Genomic DNA, 23,693 nt, shown 5'->3' with positions numbered 1-23,693 from the left:
GTTAGCAAAGCCGCTTTGTCTCGGTTTGAACTCCAGCTTCATAAAAACACACGTTCTGGTCTTACTGTGAAAACAGAGACGTGCTCAGTGACCAGGATTTCCTGTTGAATGAAGACTTTACACACAGTGACTGTAATGTTTAATGTTGAATGACACTGAGAGCTCTATTGAGGCTCTATTGAGAATCAGCTGAAACTTTGCTGCAAAGAAACCAACCCTTACTACTTTATAAATCCACACAAAGGGTGTGTGCATCTATCTGGAATTATTACTACAAGTACAGTGGGCAATACTGGCTCCAAACAGATTACCATTCTCAGTTTTTAACATCTTCTGATGCACATAACTCGGGGTTTTCCCTTCTCTCTTTTCTGCCAAAATAAGAAAAAAGTGATTCAGTGGCACACCATGGCTAAACATACACTGTGCACTACAGAACAGTTGTGTTTAAAACAAGCAGGAATGGAGCTCCACGATACATAACCCCGATGTGTTCATAACCCTACTGAGAGTTATGTAGGTTTGAAGTTGTAAAATGGCACAGCCAGGATCTTCATAAATTAAACTCAACTATGTAGCACGTAGAGAGCAGCAGGGCTGGGCGACCCGCCATCATGAAGACAAAATCTTTAAGTTATGCCGCATGCTGGGTCGCTCTTTTCGTCTGAAGGCTTCATCATTTGTGGTAAATGAATAAAATTGTTTGTTGTCTTATTTTGGCCACAAGAAAAAATTAGAAATCACTAGAAAGCACCGACTAGAAACTGAGACTCTACTTTAACCTACTTATGATTTTTAAAGTTTGAATGAAGAACATTTTACTCACAGAGGTTACAGTCTAAATAATTCAGTGAGCTGATCAATAATGAATTAAGTCAGTTATACTTTATGGCCTCTTGTAAAATGCATGATCTTTTTAATGACGATATTCGAGTGCGAGTGTTTCATTGAGTGTAAACGAGATCATCTCTGTTAGTTATTCACCTTTTCAGATTCTGTATAAAGATACAAGTATTGTATAATGGTTCAGACGCTGAATCACATCCCAGCTTATCTGGGTTTGTGGCGAACTCTGCAGAACAGAGCTTAAAAAACCCCGGAAAATACATCCAGCATTTCAAAGAACTTTTAAAACAGCTTTAAAGATTCTTCAGGAAGCTTGTCCGATGATAACCATTTGAAACTCCAGGACTTCATGATTATCTGTGTTTATGGCAAATGAACTGGGCTACCTGCCATTTACTCTTACAGTCTCTTACAAAAGTGTTTTAGTCATTAAATAGGCTACTAAGCAAGAGACACATTTTGACAGAAACATCCCTTCACACTGGTGCAGCAGAGATCCTTTCATAATGTGCAAAAATAATGTTATAAGATGTCACCTGATCTTATTTGTACTTTTATTTGCAATAATAGTTCATGGGACCAATTGTGCAACAACATGTTCATTCTATGCACTGTGTGACTAATAGAGTTTATACAGGCTTAAGTTACTGGATCTTTTTAACTAGTTTTTGATACATATTTTTTATGTAATTTAATTTTGCACTGTGTGATTTTCTTTTGCTAACCTGCTTTGCTGCTGTAACACGAGATGAATTAAGGATTATTTTATAGCTTTTATCATTCATAACACGACACCTTCATACAAACAACACGATATGACTTCAGCTCCGATTACGATGAACAGTCATTAATCAATCATTAATATGACGCAGATATATCTAAAATAATGTTCTCCATGGTAGCATCAACCTATGTTTTGATTATTTAGCTAACTTTCAGTACTTTGCTAACGTTAGCAACAAGCTAAGCTAGCTGACGTTACCTCGCGCACAAAGTGTTTGCTCCTTCTTAGATTTCACTTCAAACCACACGTACACAGACAAGAAACTTACATGAAGTTGTTTTTCTCGAAGTGCCTTTAGTCTCTCTTTCCTCTTCAGAGCCTGCTCTTGCAATGACCCAACGTTTCTCTCCATGTTTAGTCTAGACACACACACACGCTTCTCGCTCTACTCTGAGATCCATTAACCGTCCTGACTGAAGTGAACGAGGGAGTTAAAATCGACTGTCGAGCACATTGATTGTATTGACCTGTTTCCTGATCATGTGATGTACTTGTGTTTTGTTTACAATTTTGTTGAAAATCATTTTAATAGCTTTATTTGATTTTAAGCATCGTTATATTAAAATTAAATTCCTACTTCAAAAAGTTAGATTTTCCACATTCTAAGCACGTATACACTTATAATAGATTGACTGCAAGACTGTATTTTACTTTCAGAAGCTTTGTTTGTTTTAGTTTGTTTTGTTTGACTGACTAATTGATCTGATCAGCCTATTCAGACCTACTTATGTTCTAATAACTGACCTTTACATCATGTTGAATACATAATATAGACTCGCACAATGCCCGCCTGTTGATAGTCCCAATGTCAGGTCCTGATTCGGAATGTAGGCCGTTGCCATGGTAATACAGCTGCCTCGAGCTTCCCTTTGTCATTACTGAACAATTTCACGTGTGATCACATAAACCTGGTTTAGTTGTAGATGCTCAAAAGGTTAACAGATCAACTATAAAAAGACCTCACATTAATTTACACTTTAGAGTGTAGACCTACCTCCATATCCTACAGTGTTAGCCTAAATAAATCAAGCTGCCATAATGTGAACCATCAATTTAATACAATAGACACATCATTTAGCTTCAGCTTGAGAGTTAATAAAGAGCAGATTACACTTTCTAAGATGTTTTTCCAAATTGGCTAAAAAAAAAATCAAGATAAAAATAGAACCAATACTTGGTAAATAGATAGATACTTTATTGATCCCGAGGGAAGGGTAACTGTGTCTTATACTACAACAACAAAAATGTAAATGTATGTGAAGAGACTTGTACTACGATAAAATATTATGCTGTTGCCCTATGTAGACTTACATTGTTATAAGACAAACACCACCAGGCCCTCTTATAACATCGAAATACTTAGTATAAGTGAATATTCTGAGAGGGATGAAGGGACAACTCTTCATCATGGGTAGTTTGGATTTTCCAGTGTACACTTGACAAAGAGTTTTGATCTTTGTAAGGTGAGTCTTTTTACTCATACAGGTCCTTCAGTTTTTAAGTGTCTTTGATTAAAATCAGTAATATTATAACAGAGTAAGGTTATTATACATTAAGTAACTGTTCGATTCTGAAGTTGTGAGTTGAAAAACAGGACTTGTTATTCAGTAAACTATGACCAGTTGCACTTGGGCCTAGGCCTGTGTAGTGTTCAGCTACTTGTGTTTGTTACAATAATAAAGTATAAACCTGTATCATGTCTAGGTGCATTTTGTCACCATGGGGTATTTTTATGCAATAAACTACATGTTGATCTGAGGTCTGTAGAAAATCTAAGTTCTTTTTAAAACATTGCTTATCTCTCGTGCCTTTGGCTGCTAATTTATCTTTGTCTGTTTTGTTTATGCTTGTTTTGTTTATTATTTTCAATGAGATTGTATTCTGTTTGTGTGTTTATCTTTGTCTTCTGTAAAGCACATCGGGTTTACGTTTGTATGAAATGTGCTATAGAAATAAAATTGAATTGAATTACTGTTTTAATGAATCTACAAAGACCAAGACTCCAGTTGCATTCGTGTGTTTGTGGGTGTGTGTGTGTCTTTAAGAACATCAGCCTACCTGTGAGAAGGATCTATCAACTCCTGTTTCTTGTCTTTTAACACAGTCAGTCAGACACTAGTGAATGATTACTTGCACGCAGAGGTCAGCACACCTCCACTCTGAGTGTGTGAGCAGTCACTTATTGCTTTCTGAGCGGATGGCATGTGTCGTTTCCGTGGGAACTCTCTCCAATAGGAATCAGTCAGCGTCAAGCTCCATATAAACACGGACATGGGTGTTTCTCCAGACATGCATTTCCACGCATTTCTTTTCCTGATTTTACCATTCCGACAGTGATCGCACCTTTGCCACAGTCACACCGGCATGTTTGGCTTTTTGACGTCTCTCTGATAACTTTGCGTGTGGCGACAGAGAAAAACACTTTAGTGTGGATTATTTGCAGGAATGGTTCACGGGAGCAGCGTGCCGCGTCCTGCTGCTGCTGCTGCTGCTGCTGCTGCCTTCGGGAAACAACTTCAAACAACGCTGGCTCTTACATTAACCACTTTCATGATTTATTAAAAACCTAAAAAAAAATAATAATGAGCAACCACAAGGGTGGTGGGATGGCATCGAAGGAGAGGCTGTACGAGCTGTGGATGTTATACTACACGAAGGTGAGTGAGTGCGGAAGAGTTGAGCGAGCTGACGGTGACACCTGTTGTGGCAGCAGCTCCTTGTCTGAACTTTATAACATGAGGCGATAAACGCATGATAAATGTCTTTGGCGTTTGTTTGGAAACGGTTCACAAGGAAGTAGGTTGTTTTTTTCCTGTTTTTGCACTGAGCTGTTTATTTAGGCTACCTTATGGCGGCGATTGCTCTGCGCGTGCTAAGGATGTCACATCCTATTAGTCTATACGACACTTTGAGTCTATTCTTCACTGAATGGAAACACATAAATGAGCCTGTCGGTCTTTAGGGCTTATATGCACACTTATTGGAGTATGTTTGATGCTGTACCTACGATGCAGGTGGTGTTGAAGCTACTTCCTGTTCCTCCATGCTGCTCTTCCTTATTAAAGCGTCCTCATATTTAAACCATGATAGAGTTATTATAGTTATCGTGCCTGTTTTGTATTGAGAAGGGAACTTTTTTCTCTCTTATCACCTTGAACCTGTTTTAAAGCACAATTCACATTAGTTTAATCTGATAGCAAATGAGAATCCATATGTGCTTTTCTCTGTGGTGTTAAAACCAAAATTAGTTCATATTCAAATCTAATGATTAAATTGCTTTGTCAGTATTTAGGTCTTAAACATGACTCCTTCGTGGGTGTGAAAGCATCTCGTCTTTTGCTATTCATGAAGGTGCAATGTCTTAGTAATAACCATTAAAACTGTTAGGGTTATGTTTGCCTCATTGAGACGGATGGAATGATGTCTGAGAATAATTATTACTATTTAATGTGTGTGCAATCTGCTTCCATGCCTGAGGATGGAGAAAACAAGACATGATTTCTTTCCAAGTTTGCATGCGCTGTGTTGTTCACTCTGTGCCATAAAGACAGCTTTCTGAAGATGATCAGTGTTGGTTTCTCTCCCAAGAATATGTGGGAGAATATATATCTTTATGTATGTGTATAATGTATCTGTATTTTTTTCTTTTTCATTCAATTTAAGCATATTCACCATTGACAAACCTCTCAAAATATGTTAAACAGGGAAGAGGGAAATGCCTCAATTCCTGCAGAAATGCCATTAGTGCAACAGTGTCACAAATGAACGCTATCACATCTTACAGCATTCACCATCAACGCAGTCATTGTGGTTAATAATCTGCCCCTTTTACTCCATGCCTTAGACCTTAACCTCCATACTGTTGCCCCAGTCTTTTGGTACATAACAAAACAAATTGTAACAACCAGAAAAAGACATTGAGTGTTTGAGTGTGTGTATGTTTTAAATCTGACTGACAGCTATCAACCACACGTGAGAGCATGTCTTTCAAGCTTCTTAATGACTCTTAGTTATTTACTCTCAGAGCTTAAGAAACAAATGTTATAACTCTACACATTTACCAGCAAGGACTAACAGACAGATTTCAAATTTTCTTGCGAGTCGGATTTGCCTGTGTGCAAATGACCTGCCTGTATGGAGCCTAGTATTAAACGTCACCACCTGATGTGACTCAGAGGAACACAAAAGGCAGCAGAAAGGCAGCCGAACCACTTCAGAGAACAATAACCTGCCTCTCCTATACACATCCACATACCACTGTGTGCACTGCTTTTGTGGTCTGCCTGTTAGTCAAGTTGACAAACAGTCAACTTTTTTTAACCTTTCACGTCTTGGACTTACAGGTTTTCTGACTCCGTAGCCTGTGTCAAGATTCCAAAAGAGTCAAACAGGAGCAAAGACCTGAGCGTTATTTAATGGGCTTTTTGATCGCGTTGTGAACGAGCATTTTGTTACTTGTGGCAAAGGCCTGACTCCTTCTGTTGGACTCACAAGTAACACACCCAGGCAGCTGTCTTAACACGCAGCGCATCTGAATTTAAGTCTGTAAATATTTCTTGACTGACTTGCCTCTGCTGTTTATAGTTTATCATCAAACTTTTTCATTACTGTTTATGGCTGTTTCATTTTTTCCCCCCAACATCTTTAACCTCACTGTGTTAGTGCAAAATCCTGTAAATATCCTTTTTATATATACTATCCATGTACATGTGACTTTAAAGTGTCATGAATCCTTACAACGATTCCAACATGTTTGTGTTACACGACATATCTCAGCAATCGTTTTTGCAGCAAGAAAGCAAAACTTGCTCAGGCTTGTCAGTGATAAAAGAGCTCAGCTTCCTCTTATTGTGCAAGAAATCACACACCTCGTGCAAGATACTTAGCTCAGCTGAGGTTCAGGACTGGTGTATGATGTTTGAGAGCCATCGTCAGATAAAAACGAGACACTTTCTGTTCACATCCAACAGACAGGCAGGGATAGAGAAATGGAGAGTGTTCCCTTTTTGGTTAGACCAGTGAGTAGATGATTTGCTCTTATGTAATCTGCAATATTATAGTTCTACATCGATGCATTTATTTCATCATGTAGAGCTGTAAGGACCGGTGTTGAAATGATAAAAATATGATGTTTGCTCGCTCAATGCTTCTTGGTTATCATGTTTTGAGAGTAAAGCCAAACACTGCTCAGAGCAAACCAAGAGTCTAACATCAAGGCCGTCTTTTTTTTTAATTTGCTGCTCTTGAAATTCATCTTTCTGCTTCCATATCTCACATCTGAGATATGGAAGAACAGTTTTTTAGACCCTCATGAAGCGCTCAGTCCTGACAGATTTACACACACACGGAGGACCCTGATGTAATCACTGAAAGAGTAACATGTCCTTTCTCATCCTGTCCATCATTTTTGGCTGTGCTTGCTCTTCTCTAACAATACATTCATACAGATAGATTGAACTTTGTTTAAGTTTTCATCAGTTATTTCATAAATGAAATAAACTTACCTTCGTATCCCAACGAGCATGGAGCTGCAGCTTTACGAAGTCCTCACTTTGACTGTTAATTTAGAAATTATCACCCTTATTTAGTCGTTAAATTGAATGTAAATGTTTTACTTATTTAATGACAAATGTTAACAACAAGTTCTCGAGGCCCAAAGTCTTAAAATGTCAGTCCACCAATACTCCATTTACAGAAATGAATGAGAGAGAAACTACATCAAACAGTTTAATGAAAAAATTAAACAACTGTCAACATTGAAAAACTTTGCCGCCTTATTCACCAATGTTAGTCCATATTTCAGCCCAAAATATACAAACAACCCCTGGTGCCAGATTCTCAATTTTTAGACTTTAGAATTTTTTTAAGTTATGTGAAACTGAAAAATTAGCACATTTAGTTATAATAAACAAGATAAACAATAAACATGTGCCTTTTTATACAGTTTTTAAGTGACTACGACTGAACTCTAATAATGACAAAGCTGGAACGTACACTTAGCACATTTGGTCAAAACACAGAGTCCCATGTGCTGTAATAACTGAGCCAACACACTTGAGCAAATCTCCTGGATGTCATGGTTCAGGATGAAAGTGAGAATAAAAGAAGCATCCCTCTCAGCTTTTTAACAACAGTGTTTATTCAGCGCTCTGTCAGGCTGGCAGAGAAATGAACTGTGATCATCCTGTGATCATTAGCTTGAGAGACTGTTGAAGCCACTAATTTAAGCCTGTAGAGGAAGAAAACGGACCGCAGTGACAACCTCACTGCCACCCATACACAGCTGTGAAACCAACTCTTCTGCCTACAATAGAGACAGAACAAGTGCCATTTAGCTCGTTTTAGTTTTTTTCCATTCCATCAGGCTTTGTGCTGTTTATGTGTCTCAAGTATGATCATGCTATGATTCATATGATGTATGCTCAGGACCCAGAGATGTAACAACAGCATCCCTGCAGCTCACTGTGACTCTCCTGTGTGCCCTGTGATTGAATTCCCTGGTGCGCCTCCCTCTCCCCTGTTTACCAACAGAAGGGCCAAGCAGGAAAAATCAAAGTGCTCTTTGCTTTCACTCGTGCAGGAAGCTGGAGCAAAGCAGAATGCCAAGCAGTAGAGAGCGGCACAGCTGCCTGGCCATGTGCAGAGAGAGCAGAGATACATGACACAGTTTATAGAGATCAGTGCCTCACGGTTGGTTTGACATCTGTTCTTATCTAGTGTCTTCTCGTGCTTTAACTTTTCTTTTTTGAAGAAATCCACAAGTGATGCTGAGGGAAAAGTTGAGCAAAGAATGTGTCTGAAAGATGACGACTTGTAGTTTTTAAAATGATGTTCCAAGGACATATTTATAGCAGGGTATACCAGGTGTTGCAGCTCATTTGAGTGCAGATGCACTTCCCAAAATTCACTTCCCATTTGTGATCTCACTCTCTCTTTTTATGACACGCTAAATACCTGACTTGTTTTCTCGACAAGGAACAGAAAGATTACACTTCCTATCCCATAAAAACCGTAAAGACGAGTACACCGGCTTTATTGAGTCATGCTTGGTTTAAATCTAAAGGCTGTCATCACACATAGTTGTAAATTCCAATACGTGTCATTTAATTAATAAGGGCGGCACCAGCTCAGTCCGCAGGGACTTGGGTTGGGAACCTGAGGGTTGCCGGTTCTGTTTGTGCGTGTGTGCGTGTGTGTGTGTGTGTGTGTCTGTGTGTGATTCAGGTCCCTAAAAAATAACTGTGTTAATTTCCCTCAGGGATTAATAAAGTATGTCAAAATAAAAAAATAAAATAAAAAAAAAGGACCGTCATTAATGTGTTTCTTTGTACATCATGAACTTCAGTAGACAGATGTAATGACGTCACCGTGAGCATCATCATCTACAACACCAAGGCACACTTACTGTCAGCCTATAAATCTTTTGTTATTCTCAGTTTGGGAGGTTCCAGTCGTTCAGCTATTTCCTATTGTAAAGGACCGTAAAACAAAGCTTAAAGGGCGTAGCTAAAACAAAATGTTTTTGTCCATCCTCGTCAGTGGCAGAGCCAGACTTTCATTGACAGGGGTTGCACAATTTGGTTATGCAGGGGTGGCCTGAAAGTGTTAACTCATGATTAACACAACAGATTGATAACATATTCATCTTATTGTCCTAATTCTGCAATAGTTTAAAAGAAAACCACTATTTAAAGTAACACAAAATAAAATGAACCCTATGGAAATGCAAAGAAAGCTACTTACTGCCTTTCGAAACACAAATAGTTGATTTTGAGGAACTGACTCTGAAAGGCACATAGTCCATCATAGTTTGGATTTTGGGGTGGCCACTGTAGTGGCAAATCCTATTTCTAGGGTGGCCGTAGCAATCCCTGGCCACGCTCCTCTGGATCTTCCACTTATCCTCACATTGGATGTCCGTTTCATTCTGTATTAACAAGGGACATTCATAGACTTGTGTGATAACTGTCATTCTTTTATTTATTTTTAATTACTTTGTTTTCCGTTGTTTTTTTTTTTGGAGTACATGATCACTTTCAGTAAGACATTTAAAGGCATCAGCCTTTTATTGTTTATTCTATTACTCTATAAAGTGAGCCAGTGAATCATGGACTGACATAGAAAACAGAATTCTAGTATTTTTGTTCTGCAACATCTTTCTGTTGCTTCTGTTTTTCTGTTCTTGCTATGGGAAGTTTATTTTTTATTTTTTATAACGTCCCCTTTTATGTCTGCTGAAAACTGGAACCAAAGGAGGAAAGGGTTTGATGTGGAGGCCTAGTATGAAGGAAATAAACTTCTGTTAAAGTGACATGTCATTTCCTGGTTGCTCACTTGGGGTTGGAAGACAAGAAAGCAGCGTGTCAGAAGCTGATGTGCAGCTCCTGAGTTGCTGGTTGAGAAACAACACTGAAAGTTTTATCTGAGACCGGGTTCACAGGAGCCTGGCACCCTGCTCAGCCTCGTACAATGAGAGATGGACTGGCCCACAAGTCACTGCCAGTTGGTAATGTACATTTAACATTTAATGTAAGATTAGAGAAAACATGGCTATTCATGCATTTTGAGAGTTAACTTACTGCATTACGTTTTGAATTCTCGAAGTCAAGGGACTGTTTCAATTAGCTTCACATTAGACATGCATTGATCTGGAGCATGAAGTTACAGTATGCATGTTAAAGTTCTGTGCTTGCATTCTTTGTCCCTGTGCAGCTTTTAAAGTTATCGACATCAACTGCATCACCACATTTTTCGCTCATTTGCTTGCAGACTAAGAGGAAGTACCTGACCGATTGTTGTACCATGTGCTGTTTACGCTGCTGGATGTTATTTGTGTGTAATGAGTCAGTCAGTCTGGAACAACTCGTGTCCTCGTTCAGAGTGTCTGCTTTACCAAACTGTGTGGCAAAACTCAGAAAAAAACTGCTTTTAGCGCTCTCTGCAAAAGTAAACATTCAACTTCTTCCATCACAGAGAACATGAAGGAGCAGTTCTAAACGTACTAAGTGTTTAGCACTACTTGTATTAATCATCAGAGGCCATATAAATATGTCTCTGGCTTTCTTTAAAAGGAATATCTGGCGGGGAAGGAATTAATTAGTTCTCTGGTGGTGACCTGTGTTTTTCATTCTTGTTCTTTGGTCTATGTGAAGTACAGAGAGTGACGTTCAGGGGGAAGAGTGGCAGGATATGTTGCTCTGTAGATGCTGATTACAGCTGAGATAATGGTTGCTGTATGTAAACATCTGTGCACAATTGAAACTCTCTTAAATGATATTATAAAGCATGCTCTAATGCAGGAATGTCTTTTGCCTTATCTAGATTTATTTTCGTGTGTGCTGCATACAAACTTGTAGAACTTGTTTTTTTGAATTTTACAATGAAAATGTCGGTTTAAAAAAAAAGGGGACTATGCAGATTTTAACCTACCTGTTTTTCGGCTCATGTGTTCCTCTCTGTATGTTAATCTCTATGCAACATCCTGTTTCAAAAACAGATCACATGGTTTAGTTGCTGCAATGTTTTGTAGCCACAGTGTGTCACAGTAAAATGCTTAACCTTTTTTTTTTTTTTTTTGATACTTTTACAAGAACTTAGCACAACCAAAGGTCATGTTCAGGGGCACATTATTTTCCTCAAGTAAAGTTAACTCACACTGTTGTATGTGTTCTTTTCACTTCCCCCCCTACAGAAAGATGTGGGTTATCTGCAGCAGTGGCTGGAGGCATTCGTGTCGTCCTTTGAGAGGCTCATTGATGTGCAGTCACTGGAGCCACGGAGGTTAGTTGTTACGGTTATTTATTTTACAAACACCACATAGCAAAACGCTCCCACCAGCTCTCATTCCTTAAAGCAGGAGGACTTTTGACCTCCTGTAGAGATACCATTTTGGCATGTTTATGTTTTGTGTAAACGCTCTACCTCTGTGCTACTTGCTCCCCTATTCTATCTTCCAATCTCTCCTCCTCCACCTCCTCCTCCTCCTCCTCTTCGTCATACCAGGCTGGAGGAGTGCAGCGCCGAGGTGCCCCTGCTCCCCAGGGATGTCCTGCTGTTCCTCAGCACCCAACTATGGCACAGCGCGGTACACCTCACCGCCAGCACCAAGCAAAACGGCAGCACTCCTCACCCACTGCTCCTCATCAAGTTCTTCATCATTGTGTGCAGGTGAGGGCCCCGGTACTGCATATACACATAACTGTAACCATGGAACACATAGGACTGGTGGGCCACTGAAATCAAGTAGAGATGATGTTACAGTCACAATAACCAGCAGATTAATGTAATTAATAAGGAGATGAAGTACTGTACAAACTCTCCAGCTGAAACATTTCCTAATTCTTCTTCAGAAATAAAACTAATAATGATGATACTAATAATAATGCTATAATGATAATTATGATGACAGTATCAATGATAATACTGATAATACCCTAAAAACCTTTATTTATTTGTCTACTACTATTTGTGCTTATAATAACAATAATCATAAATCAATAATACAATATAAATTTAAAAGTTTTTATTATTCGGCTAAATAAGGAATAAACAATATTAAGGACATTTCTGAATACAGATTTTGTTGACATAATGTGGTATATTTGGCTTTTTCTGTGCTGGATATTTTAGTTGTATAATGGGAAGCCATCTAAAAATAGGCTTTATTTTTACTATCAGAATTTGCAATATGTGATGACTAAAATGTGCAGGCAAGGCTTTCACAGGAAGTTGGCCTGTACTCTCTGTGCATCAACTGTTTGTTCAGCTTTCTTTCTAAGAAGGTCATCCTGTTCTCAACACTGAATTTAACAAGTGTTTTCTCCATCTCTAGGAACATGGAGAACATTGACCCAGACAAGACCCCTGGTTTTGTGTTTGAAACCATTAAGCTTCTGAGTTACTGTATTGACCAGGTAATGTCATTATAAACTGAAGCTTAAATGGAAAAGCGATGTTAGGGATTCATGTTTGTGTTCGGCTCCAAAGCTTTCCCAGAAGATTATCATTTGCCATTTTAACAAAACTATGCGTACATGTTTTACACAGTAGGGAGACAGTTGACAGTATGTCTTATCCTTAGACTGAGCTTTAAACTGAAGAGCAGGTTGCATACTTGACATTTCTTTTCACATTATTGGTTTTTATTAAATATTTAAAATCACACAAATCTGTGCTAAATGAACATGTTCTAAACTATAATTTTGTACATATTCGTCAGCTAAAAAAGGGACAAGGGGAGCAGTCCTCATTGGAGTTGGTTGTGCAGTACGGCCTTGTGCTATGTGAGAGTCTATTTGACCCTTATCAGACGTGGAGGAGACGCCTGGACGGGTGAGTGTGTGCTGCTGAAACCTGCAGATCCCCTGTGTGAATGTGTGGGATGTGGAAAATAACCACGAAGACTGACAAACTATCGTATGCATTTAACATCTTGCCCAACCTTTGGGCTTTGTGTGTTTTAGGGAGGAGGTGAGCTTGCTGGAGAGGAACAAGTATAAGTTCTCCCCGCTCACCCTGCCAGAGGAGTTGCCTGCTCTCTTCCATGGTGAGACACTCCCTTCACAACTGATCTCTGTCAGACCTTACATACCACAAGAATCAAACCCACCGCTGCTACAACACAACATTAGTCAACACAAGATCAGTCAGACCTTTCGTTTTCTCCGAACCGAATTTTAAATCATTCTTATATTGTTTCCTGTTATGAAAAAGAACAAACAAGTCATATAGGTCAGTGGGAAGCTAAGGTTTGCTCTAAAATCCGAGATATTCAGCTTCTGGGTTGTCAAGGTTTGATCTGGTGTTTCAAATCATAGAAGCCTATTTGATCAGAAGTATTTCATCTGTAAACCACTGGGTTAATCTCAGTTTTGGCAAGCTTCAGTATGTCCACATTTTGGAGGATTATTCTGTAACAGAAGCTGCGTTTGTTAAGAGCCGATTGTGAAATACCAGGCTGATTAGCATGGATCAGGCTTGTGTCACTTCCCAGAAAGGTGTAATGGTTTGGGTTTTTTTCATTAGATCTCAGTTTAATTGAACTGATTTTCTTGTATCTATTTTTCTTATTCATTCAAAAAGGAAAGAATAAAACTGCAGAGACTGGAATAAGACCAAACTGCAATTTTTTAGAATGCTATTTAGCTAGCAATGTGTGCATTTTTTCTGCATTGTTGTCAAATGATTGCTTGTGTTGCATGACATTGTCTTATGCATGCTCACAGAAAGTTTCCAGGAAAGCGAGCAGATCCCAGATCTCCTAACACTCAGATTGGTTCATCTCCAGGGTGCTGTCATCAGTGGAGCGAAGGTCATTCCCCATATATCTGTGCTATTCATCATTGATTATTCCACAGTGTGTAAAAACACAACTCCTGCTACACTACAAATAGTTTCTAACAAGTGACTGTGTCTTTTCTCCACCAGAAAAATGGCCTTCTCTCTATCACCCCTCAGTCTGTTGAGGATATGTTCTCTGTCCTGCGAGCGTGGTGCTGCCGGACCTCCTCTGAACCAAAAGACACAGGTCTCCCAAGGCTGACCTTGCAGTGCCTGACCACAATGATCCATCTTCTGCACTCCAGCAGCCCTGCAGAGCGACAGGTGGAGATCAGGACGATACTGGAGAGCTTCTTCCAGCTCCTTAACTGGAACCGTCCGCCAAGCAGCAAGGAGCAAGACAGGCAGACTTGGGAGGACAGTCTGATATCCTTGCAAAGCCAAATGCTAAGTAAGAACATGCCCACCAAGTCTCAAATCTAGCAAGTCTACCTTTATCTCTACTTATCAAAATTGATAGACTGATAGAATTAATTTCCTTGTGTCATGGTAATAAAGCAATGAGTCAACATGCTTTTTTGTTGATACTTTTAGCTGCTGTTCCTGAAATCCTGCAGTGCCCTGACAGACCAGTGCTGCAGGCTGTGTTCCTTAACAACAACTGCTTTGAACACATCCTCAGGCTTGTTCAGAACAGCAAGGTCAGAGCCCTGTCGGAATAAAATGTCTCTGTGTGCTCTCTCCTTATGTCAATTTGCATTGTCTATTCCCCTTTTGCCATAGGCTAACCACTTTGTATTTGGTTAATCTAAAATATATTTAAAAAAGAAATACAAACTCAGCTCATTATTGAACTTCATGACTATTGCATTGCATAGTTCCTTCGTGGTTTTAAAGAGACTAAGGCTAGCCATGTCTCTATTTACCATATTCAGAAGGCTGCCATGCTTTTTCCTCTCAGGTTATGCTTAGGGTGGGAAGCTAAATGTTATGATGCAACTTGCTCCTATCTTATACTGTAAGTCATTAGCTAGGATGCTCTGTTCTGATGTAACGTTACAAGGAAATTGATGCCATTTGTATTGTATCATTCATCTCTGCTAAACAGTAATGTTAGCTATATCATCTAAAAGCTAACAGTGCTTTTCTTTAGAAGTAGCTAATTGCTAACTGTACCTATTGTCTGAACATAGAAAATATGAAGGAAAAAAACAAATATATGAGTTCCAATACCAAATAGTTTTTTGTACCCGGCTGTAAACATGTTTATTTTGGGGGATAAAATGGCCCATTTAATATAAGCCTAAATGGGATTGCTTGGCCATTTGAGCATTTGATTGAATTTTCAAAAGATTACCGCTTGGTTTTGTCTGATGATCTTAATTTATGTAATTTACAACCTGCAACAAAGAAAAGTGTGAATATAACCACATCTTAGCGTCTCATCCTGAGTATGAGGTCAGAGGAAAATGGCAGCAGTCTGAATAATTACTGTTACCACATACAGATTTGCTTTTTTTGTCTAATTGTCTGTCTTTCTGTGTTCTTCGTGCCTGCATGTATACGCCCTGCAGCTCTTTCAGAGCAAAAGGTGTAAACTGGAGCTTGAGGTTGTGAGTGACCTCACTACGTGTTTACTCACAGAGGTTGAAGTGGACCAGGTACTTCCCCTGCTTGGTGTGTGGACTTGGTTTGTCAGCAGGAAACTCAGCCTCCTTTACACCTGTTTGCTGCTCTGAACTATTTAAACAGGAAACTCGAGACAGGAAGTCTGGCTTACGCTCGTTTGTAAACAATGCAGGTAGCATGAAGTAGCTTGAACAGCTATACCCGATATTTGCCTGGAGTTCATTTATTATGTGTTTTATCTTGCATCCAGTTACTCACAACCTGTATGATAAGGGATTTACTGTTATTTCTTGGCTCTCAAAGCAGTATTAGATTTTAATGGCTGGATTTTTATCACCCACAGTTTTAGGCTGAGTTCCCTGTTGACAAGAAGAATTTGAGTTTTTTTTGTCCACAGTGCATGAAACTGCAGATTTTGTCTTTTCTTCTTTCCTTGTTTTTGGCTGTTCTACGGTCATGCTTGTACTTGTACAGAAGACCTGGCTTGAGTCCTTGCATGACCCTGGATTTGATATGGCCTAATTTCCAGCATTAGTTCGGGGTTTCTTCAGTGTTTTTTGGTGGAAGGCTTTAGTTCCGTTTTTGCATGCTTGGATCTAACAGTAATAAACAAAGAAGGGATTGTTTAGAGGCTGGTACAGAAGTTCACTTACTTTGACTCATTCTGCTCCAATAATTGTGATTTGGGAAAATGTGTGCTTTCTCTTGCAAATTTCAAAAACATCTGTGGAATATGTGCTCTTTTTTGTTCTTGGTGTCCACACGATTCTATTATTTTACGATCAAATGTGACTATGTTTTCAAATGTAGGTCTTGGAGAAAGAAACGGACAGTATTACAGTTCATGCCCTCGGTGTCCTCACGGCAATTATGAGCAACTCTCCCTCGGCTAAGGTAAGGCCCATTGTGATCACTTATGATCATATATCTGTAATACTTCTGTTCATGCCTACAATTACTGCCTGATTAGGAAAGCTCTTTTCTGTTCATTAAAGAAATGTCATCTTATTATCTTCCAATGGATGGAAGTGTGCCAACTAAAGATCCCAATGGAGGAGCTTTCTTCAGACTATTTTTGTCTTTTTCCATCTCAGGAGGTTTTCAAAGAGAGGATTGGTTACCCCCAGCTGTTTGATGTGCTGAAGAGTCAAGGTCAACCCACTAAAAGGCTGCTGCAGGAACTGATGAACATGGTGAAAATCATATTTACTTATCATCCATACTGAGTGCAGAGACTGTAGAAGTCAATTTCCTCTCTTTAATGACCTTGTTTCTCCTTTAATTGTGTTTCCTGTTAAACCTGAAGTTATGGCCCATGTCTATTTCTTATCTTCATTCTATGTCTTTGTTGTTTTCGTCTCTAGGCAGTGGAGGGTGAGCATGCCCACGCCCATCATCTTGGCATAAGTAACGACCAGCCTTTGCTGCTGCTCCTGCAGTGGCTGCCTGACCTGTCGAGTCAAAGGGACCATCAGCTGCTGGTGGCCCAGTGGCTGGCTGCTATCTGTGGTGGCTCTTTATCCTGTCGCACTGTGGCTGTGGAGGCGGGCATGATGGGGGCTCTGCTGCAGGTTCTTTCCCAGCCACAGAATCTGGACAGGCAGTGTGCGGATGCCCTTCTTGGCCTGCTGCAGGACCTGGGCTCCCTGTGCCTGAGGCCAGAGGAATTGAAGAGCCTGCTCAGACTGCTGAGGGTGGATCAGGACAATGGTGCAGCAGTAGGGAAGGTTCACCCCTACTGCACCCCCATCATCAGAGTGCTCTCCGCCATGGCTGCCAGAGAAGGCCAGGACAGTGCCCTGCAGTACTTTGACCTTACATGCCCTGTGGCTGGTATTATGGTACCCACAATCCAACGCTGGCCAGGTAGTGGCTTTGCCTTTCATGCCTGGCTTTGTCTTAACAAGGAGTTCCCCTCAGAGTTCTCAAACAACCGGAAGCCTTCTGCAAACTCTGGCAACGCAACCCAGCATGACATGGGAAAAGGTCCTCGTAGGAAACAGCTCTACAGGTAAAAAAAAAAGAAACCATAAGCTGTTTTGGTGTCTTGCCAATATTTCAACTAAATCTTGTTTCTTCTTTTGTAAAGCTTCTTCACTGCAAGTGGAACGGGGCTGGAAGCCTTCTTCACCATGGGAGGTGTACTTGTTGTGGCTGTTTGCACTAAAAAAGAATACATGGCTGTCACTGTCCCTGAGCACCCACTGGCTGACTCATGTTGGGTGAGTTTTGATGCACGTAGGATACATAGAGTGGTTGCCAACATTTGGCCTCATTTAGCAAATTAAAAACCAATTCATTTACAGATTGGTTTTACCACAATACATCGTTTTTTCTATGCAATGCTGTCTGGGCGTGTGACCCTGAAAATTAATTATTGTAGGAAATAAAAAAATAAAGCGAGACAGTTTCCTTGATTTTGTTGTTGCTAAAATGAGGATTGTAAAGTAAGAAATAAACTCAATTTTAAATGTAGTAAAATTATGTAAGTTGTAAAGTACTCCTTACTCTTATCCTCACCACAGCATTCGGTGGATATAGTCCACATACCAGGTCGTCGCCCATTTGGTCAGAACCTTGTAACCATATACATTGATGGTGAGCTGTGCAAAACTGCTCAGCTGCGCTTTCCGTCTTTCAGCGAGGTAAGTGAAACAATCATCTCATGTTCCTTGGAGAACTTTTTGTTATATCAAAGTAGTTCCTCGCTTTCAATCTAACTTCCTCTGTTTCTTTTTCTTCCTGGAGCCTTTTACTTCCTGCTGCATCGGCTCTGCAGGCCACCGTACCACTATCACCACCACCTCCCCCAACCTGCCGATGTCCTCTTCATCCAATGCATCAACATCGGAGTTTTCCTTCCCCGCTCATACCCCTGCTCTTATGCGTTCCCAGTCCTTCCCAGCCTCTGTTGCAGGAGGCCGCTGGGACTCTCTGGGAGACTCCCCAGTGCGCACCATCTCAGCAGGACTACAGGACACAGAGTGGGGAACACCTACGTCTTTGGACGGGCTGCTGGGCACTGCTTTTATCTGCCACGAGGCTCTGCAGCTAAATCAAACCCGAGCACTGCACGCTGCAGGTGGGTAACTGTCTCATTCAAGGCACAAGAAACAGAGGGAGAGACAATCTGTTGAAAGAGTACTCCAACAATGGTCATTTTGATGTACTCCAGGGTTTGTTTGCATTGTTTCTGACCTACATTGGTTTATGTTCTCCATCACAGGCCCCAATCACGTGCCCTTATTCAAAGCAGATGGAGAGTTGTCGGATATAAACGGCAGGCTTCTGCTCTACTACACTCCACAGGTGAACCAATAAACTTCAGGGCAAACGTACATTATCTATTTCACTGCTTTGATTGTCATTATTAACATTCCTTTTGACAATTTCTTTTATGATATATTTTTTTCAGGCCTTCAAGAGTCAAATTTGTCTGGACTTGTCACCCAATCACCAATATGATGGAAGGCTTACAGGACACCGGGTAGTCAACTGGGAAATTAAGGTTAGATATCAGACCGTATATGACCGAAAAGGTCCTTAAATATTAGTAAGGATGTATCCATTATGTTCATTTATAGCATTTAATCTGTACTTTAAATGCTTTGAAATGCTGCTGACAGGTTCATTTGTATGGCTTGTTTTTCTTGTTGGCTGGTCCCTTTTATTAATTACATTGCTGATGAAATAGAGCTCATGTGGAAGACTGTGAAAAGTAAAAAGTTAATGTTTTCCCCCTGCAGGATGTTGTGAATGTAGTAGGGGGTATGGGGGTTTTGATGCCCCTGCTCGAGCAGGTCTGTGAGGCAGAGCAGGCTTATAATGGCGGTCGGGAGATCTCAGACCTGCTGGGACCAGAGCTCACTTCCCCCAGAGGCCGTGCTGCCATGCTGCTGCCACTAAACAAGTCTGCAGGTCAGGTCCTGTTTCATTCAGATATTCTCAGTTTCTTGCACAATATGTTACATGCACTGATAGTATCTTTTAAATACTGCTCTTGGTTTGTTTTGTTCAGTAAAAGTGCCAAATTCTAAAAATGATTGTGAAGTTCAGACTTGTTTTGAATAGCAGTGAGTCAGAACCTGCACATCGTGCAGAATGCAAGAAGTGCCAGGAAGTATTAGACAGTACTAGACATGAAAAATACTATACCCGTCATCAAAACATTGCAAAGATTGTTAGATAAATGGCTAATGGATGAAATGTGAGCAACAGCGTGGGCAAACCGTCAAAACAGTTGCATTCATTCATTCTGGCCTTGTGCACTGACGTCTGCAGAATTCAGACATGAACAATGGAGAATTAAAGAACAAAGTGTCCAACAAAAGTCAGACAAACACCTCGTCATATGACTGATGATTCATTTTGAGACAAGCGCTGTGTCATGTAAAAAAAAAAAGCCACCATGTGTACACAGGAAATCTTAAAGGTTGTTTTGCCCCAATTTGTTTCTCTCAGAGGGCAGACTGGAGAGGAACAGCATCGCCGCCTTCCTGTTGATGGTAAAAAACCTGATTCATCATCACCCTGTCAATCAGGAGAGCCTGCTGCACTGCCACGGGCCGAGCATCATTGGAGCAATGCTCAGCAAAGTGAGTAGCCCACACATCAGTTCGCTTCAGCAAGTGGCAACTTTATGTGGGTAGAACTAATTACCATCTGAGTTAACCTTTTCCATTGTATGAATGCTGTGTAATTACTGAGTAATGAATGGGTACAATGTTGGTGGCAAGGATTCTTTCAGAATGATGGGATCACATGCTTGTGTGGGGGAATTTATGCAGAGTTGGCAAGACTGTAAGGTCTGTGAGACTGAGAACAAACCAACTAGAAAATCTGTTGCCCAACAACTTTCTGTTGAAATTGTGCAAATTAAATGTGGAACAAATTCAAAACCTACTTATCATATACGATCCAGTCCGTTGTGGTGCATACTGTTCTCAGCTCTGAGTGTGACGTAATCCTGACACATTATGGCAAACTTGAGTCTAAAGCAAGTGAAAATGTTTTTTTTCATTGAGTGCTAATAAATATACTGGACAAGAATGCAGGAGGCCTGATTGATTAAGGACAATATATATTTAAGTTCCCAAGCTGACATTGTGACACTGCTGGACTAGATGTGACTCTTTAAAGTTCTCAGCCTATGAGGTTTCACGTTGGTGCAACACAAACGTTCTTAACGTGTAAAGGATATGTTGAAATACACGACAGTGAGGTGGAGCATCCTGAAAGGAAATCATGTCTTAATAATCACGAGGGGTTTCCAGCTTTGGTTGTGGCAAAGACTCTAACAATCACATAGTGTTGACACTTCATCAGCCTTTAAGGTGTTACTCAAATGAGAAACCCTCGTGTTGAGATCAATCTAAGTAAATGGAAAAGTACTTAAACACAATTTAACACTTACACACTTGAACCCCTCTCCCTCTGTGCTCCCTCTGCTGCAGGTTCCTGGCAGTATGATGGACATGAACGTTTTAATGGCATGTCAGCTGCTGCTCGAGCAGGTTTTCAACGAGGGCAACAGTTTACTCCTACAGCAGCTCTATCAGCACCTGCTCTTTGATTTCCGCATTTGGACTAAAAGCCACTTTGCCGTCTGTCTGGGTAAGGCATAATCAACCCTTTTGTTGTTGAGTTATACACCTGTGAACCTTTTCATGTGTGCCAGAGCTGTTTGTGTCCCTTTTATTTGTATATACAGCTTAAAAGCACAGTGGAGCACAGATAGAATACATTAATCTCTGCCACAGACTGAACTGTGGCAGAGATTAATGTGAGATCGGACTGAACTTCAGTACCTTTACCTTGTCATGCACTCTTTTTGTTATAAGCGTGCATGTTGGTTTGATATTTCTAAATGTCAAACTAAAAGGAGATGACAAAAGTGTTTTATTTCTTCCTAAGCTCATGTGCAGTACCTGTCGTCTGTGATCAACAAGGGAAAGCAGCGCATGAAGAGGAAGTATGGCGTCCAGTATATTCTGGATACCATTCGCACATACTACAGGTGAACCTTTGACATCCACAATGAGGTTATGTATGTAGAGACAAAGATCAGTGAAGTGGTCAAAAAGTTTGCGTAAATTTGATTGACTTTTTCTCATTTTTTCCGAAACATATTAGTCCATAAAAATAATACTTTTGTATTTCTGAATATCTTTGCCTGTAGTGTGGAGAAAGATGGCAGCCCTCTGTCTGATGAAAAGCAGACAATTCAAACATATCTGTTTGGGTTGCTGAAAGACTTTCTCAAGTCCCCCACGCCAGAGGAGCTTCACAGCGTCCTCGCCTACATTTTGACTGCAGGAGAGGAGCAGCAGGTATGCTTTTAATGACGTTTCTTCCGTGAGTTATCACTTGAGCTTGACTTCGACCCCTGAGTTAACGACCTTTGATCATCCCCAGATCCTTTTGGATTCTCATGTTTGGCATCTCTCTACTTTCAGACTCCTCTTGTGAGCTGCTTCAAGTTTAACCATTTCTTATCCATGCTTCAGGATACTTTCTAATGATCTGTCCTTGTGATTAATTTCTCTCTCCTATGTAGGTGGTGAGGGCATTGGATGTGCTGTACGACCTGTTGAGGAGCAGCCCTCCTCGTGAGCAGGTGCAGGCTGTGCTGCTTGAATGGGGTGTGGAGCAGCTGTACTGCTTGCTGCTCACTCAGAGCTTTGGAGACGAGGCCAGAGAGAGGGTCTTCAGGGTTAGAGACACACTTCTTTCGATCATTGTCTTGTAATTCATACTGACGTGCTATGTATGATCAAATAAGAAAAGTGACTTGCATTAAACTTACAGTTCCCCTTAAATTTGCAGGTTTTGTATAAAATCCTCAAGAGTGAGCGGGTGTCTGAGCGTAGTAAACAGCGACTAAAGCTAAAGGACTTTGGATATCTGGGCCTGGTGTTCTTACTTGAAAATTTCCCAGTGACCATGACGACAGTGCGATGTCTGTATGAGCAGGTCCTAGCTACAGGTAATGCCAAAACAGCCTATTCCTGGAATATTGAGTTCAAAAAGAGACAAAAAAGAAATGTATCTGCTCCAGCCCCCCTGTGTAACAAGACAAGGAAAAGCGATATAGATGATGGTAGATGGATGGATGAATTCCTATTAATGTACTGACCTGAATGTTTCTTAAAGCAACTATTTAAATTAGGACTACTCATTCAGGTGAAACACAGACACAGATTTTTAACACAACTAATTCATCATGTCAATACATTTAAGCATGCTCAACCTTAGATCAACTGAAAATGCATCAACATGAGATTTGTCTGCAGGCATGCAAAGAATACGAGTTATAAGACAAAGTAAGTTTATTGTACTCAGTGAATGACTAATAAATTAATATTAACTTCAGTTTAGATGTAGTAATAAAATAATAAAAGAATTCCCCTGGAAATCAACAGCTGCTTATTAAATCAAAATTTAAACAAAATAAACAGAGTGATCTTCTTTGTTAATATGAGACCAATCATGTAGTCCCTCTATAGGATAATGGTGAATATAAACAACTTTAAAGGCATTTATAGAAATTGTGTAGCAGTAGATAAAGTAGTTCCTTTTTTAATTAATGAATAGTAGAAATACCTGTTGTTCCCTTCAAAATAACTTCCAACATTTTGACAAATTCTTCATACAAATTAGCAAGAATTGTTCAAATTTTGAAAGGTGATATGTGAAGTCATGAATATTCCCAGTTTTCAAAGCCAACAGATGAGTAAATAAAGCTTTCAGATGAATTTGAATTGATATACATTTTTCGCTACTTCACAGATCACAACCCGAATTTCAGAGACCTGCTGGCTGTGGTCTCTCTGTCCCATCAAGCTGAACTCACCGTCCGCTTGGATGTCTGTCGTAAGGTTAGTGTGCTCACATGACTTGTACTGAATACTGAAGCTTATTTAGTAGGGCTGGGAATCTTTGGGTGTCTCACGATTCGATTTCGATTCTTGGCGTCATGATTTGATTCAGAATCTATTTTCGATTCAAAATGATTGTGGATTCAATGATCCACAATCCATGATTTGTGTGTTTTTGAATGAGTATACTTCAGGATCTACTCCAGTAATCCGTGAGACTGGTTGAATTTGTACCAGCTCCATTTGGCATTTTACTTAGGTAAAGAGGTCGCTTTAGC

The 23,693-nt window shown here is 40.1% G+C and overlaps 2 protein-coding genes across 7 annotated transcripts in view; one reads left to right on the top strand and one right to left on the bottom strand.

Moving 5' to 3' along the window:
- The window catches only part of ccdc12 (coiled-coil domain containing 12), a 141,894-nt gene that overhangs the window by 5,787 nt on the left and 112,414 nt on the right, over positions 1–23,693 (bottom strand). Inside the window, exons 1-2 of one of the 3 annotated variants that reach the window (XM_079342946.1) lie at positions 2,375–2,471; positions 1,899–1,989 (exon numbers count right to left, since the gene is read on the bottom strand). In XM_079342946.1, coding sequence (XP_079199072.1) covers positions 1,899–1,982 — 84 coding nt within the window. In that variant the 5' untranslated portion in view covers positions 1,983–1,989; positions 2,375–2,471. Of the gene's footprint in view, positions 1–1,898; positions 2,044–2,374; positions 2,472–23,693 lie in introns of those variants that run through there. The other 2 variants (XM_079342944.1, XM_079342945.1) reach the window with 2 other exon arrangements.
- The window catches only part of nbeal2 (neurobeachin-like 2), a gene marked incomplete at its 3' end in the record, with an annotated part of 35,185 nt that continues 15,181 nt past the window's right edge, over positions 3,690–23,693 (top strand). For 2 of the 4 annotated variants that reach the window (XM_079342926.1, XM_079342928.1), the window contains exons 1-26: positions 3,690–4,287; positions 11,322–11,410; positions 11,633–11,797; positions 12,462–12,543; positions 12,849–12,961; positions 13,093–13,175; positions 13,855–13,940; positions 14,057–14,360; positions 14,504–14,610; positions 15,484–15,570; positions 16,349–16,432; positions 16,633–16,731; positions 16,903–17,549; positions 17,628–17,760; positions 18,064–18,183; positions 18,287–18,620; positions 18,765–18,847; positions 18,954–19,046; positions 19,285–19,456; positions 20,000–20,133; positions 20,992–21,151; positions 21,452–21,554; positions 21,717–21,867; positions 22,095–22,250; positions 22,364–22,523; positions 23,327–23,415. In XM_079342926.1, coding sequence (XP_079199052.1) covers positions 4,213–4,287; positions 11,322–11,410; positions 11,633–11,797; positions 12,462–12,543; positions 12,849–12,961; positions 13,093–13,175; positions 13,855–13,940; positions 14,057–14,360; positions 14,504–14,610; positions 15,484–15,570; positions 16,349–16,432; positions 16,633–16,731; positions 16,903–17,549; positions 17,628–17,760; positions 18,064–18,183; positions 18,287–18,620; positions 18,765–18,847; positions 18,954–19,046; positions 19,285–19,456; positions 20,000–20,133; positions 20,992–21,151; positions 21,452–21,554; positions 21,717–21,867; positions 22,095–22,250; positions 22,364–22,523; positions 23,327–23,415 — 3,909 coding nt within the window. In that variant the 5' untranslated portion in view covers positions 3,690–4,212. The remainder of the gene's footprint in view (positions 4,288–11,321; positions 11,411–11,632; positions 11,798–12,461; positions 12,544–12,848; positions 12,962–13,092; positions 13,176–13,854; positions 13,941–14,056; positions 14,361–14,503; positions 14,611–15,483; positions 15,571–16,348; positions 16,433–16,632; positions 16,732–16,902; positions 17,550–17,627; positions 17,761–18,063; positions 18,184–18,286; positions 18,621–18,764; positions 18,848–18,953; positions 19,047–19,284; positions 19,457–19,999; positions 20,134–20,991; positions 21,152–21,451; positions 21,555–21,716; positions 21,868–22,094; positions 22,251–22,363; positions 22,524–23,326; positions 23,416–23,693) is intronic. The other 2 variants (XM_079342929.1, XM_079342927.1) reach the window with 1 other exon arrangement.

The sequence above is a fragment of the Symphodus melops genome (genome assembly GCF_947650265.1).
Source record: "Symphodus melops genome assembly, chromosome: 5".
Classification (NCBI taxonomy): domain Eukaryota; kingdom Metazoa; phylum Chordata; class Actinopteri; order Labriformes; family Labridae; genus Symphodus; species Symphodus melops.
The sequence above is the reverse complement of the archived record's forward strand: the minus strand, read 5'-3'. Positions and strand labels throughout refer to the sequence as shown.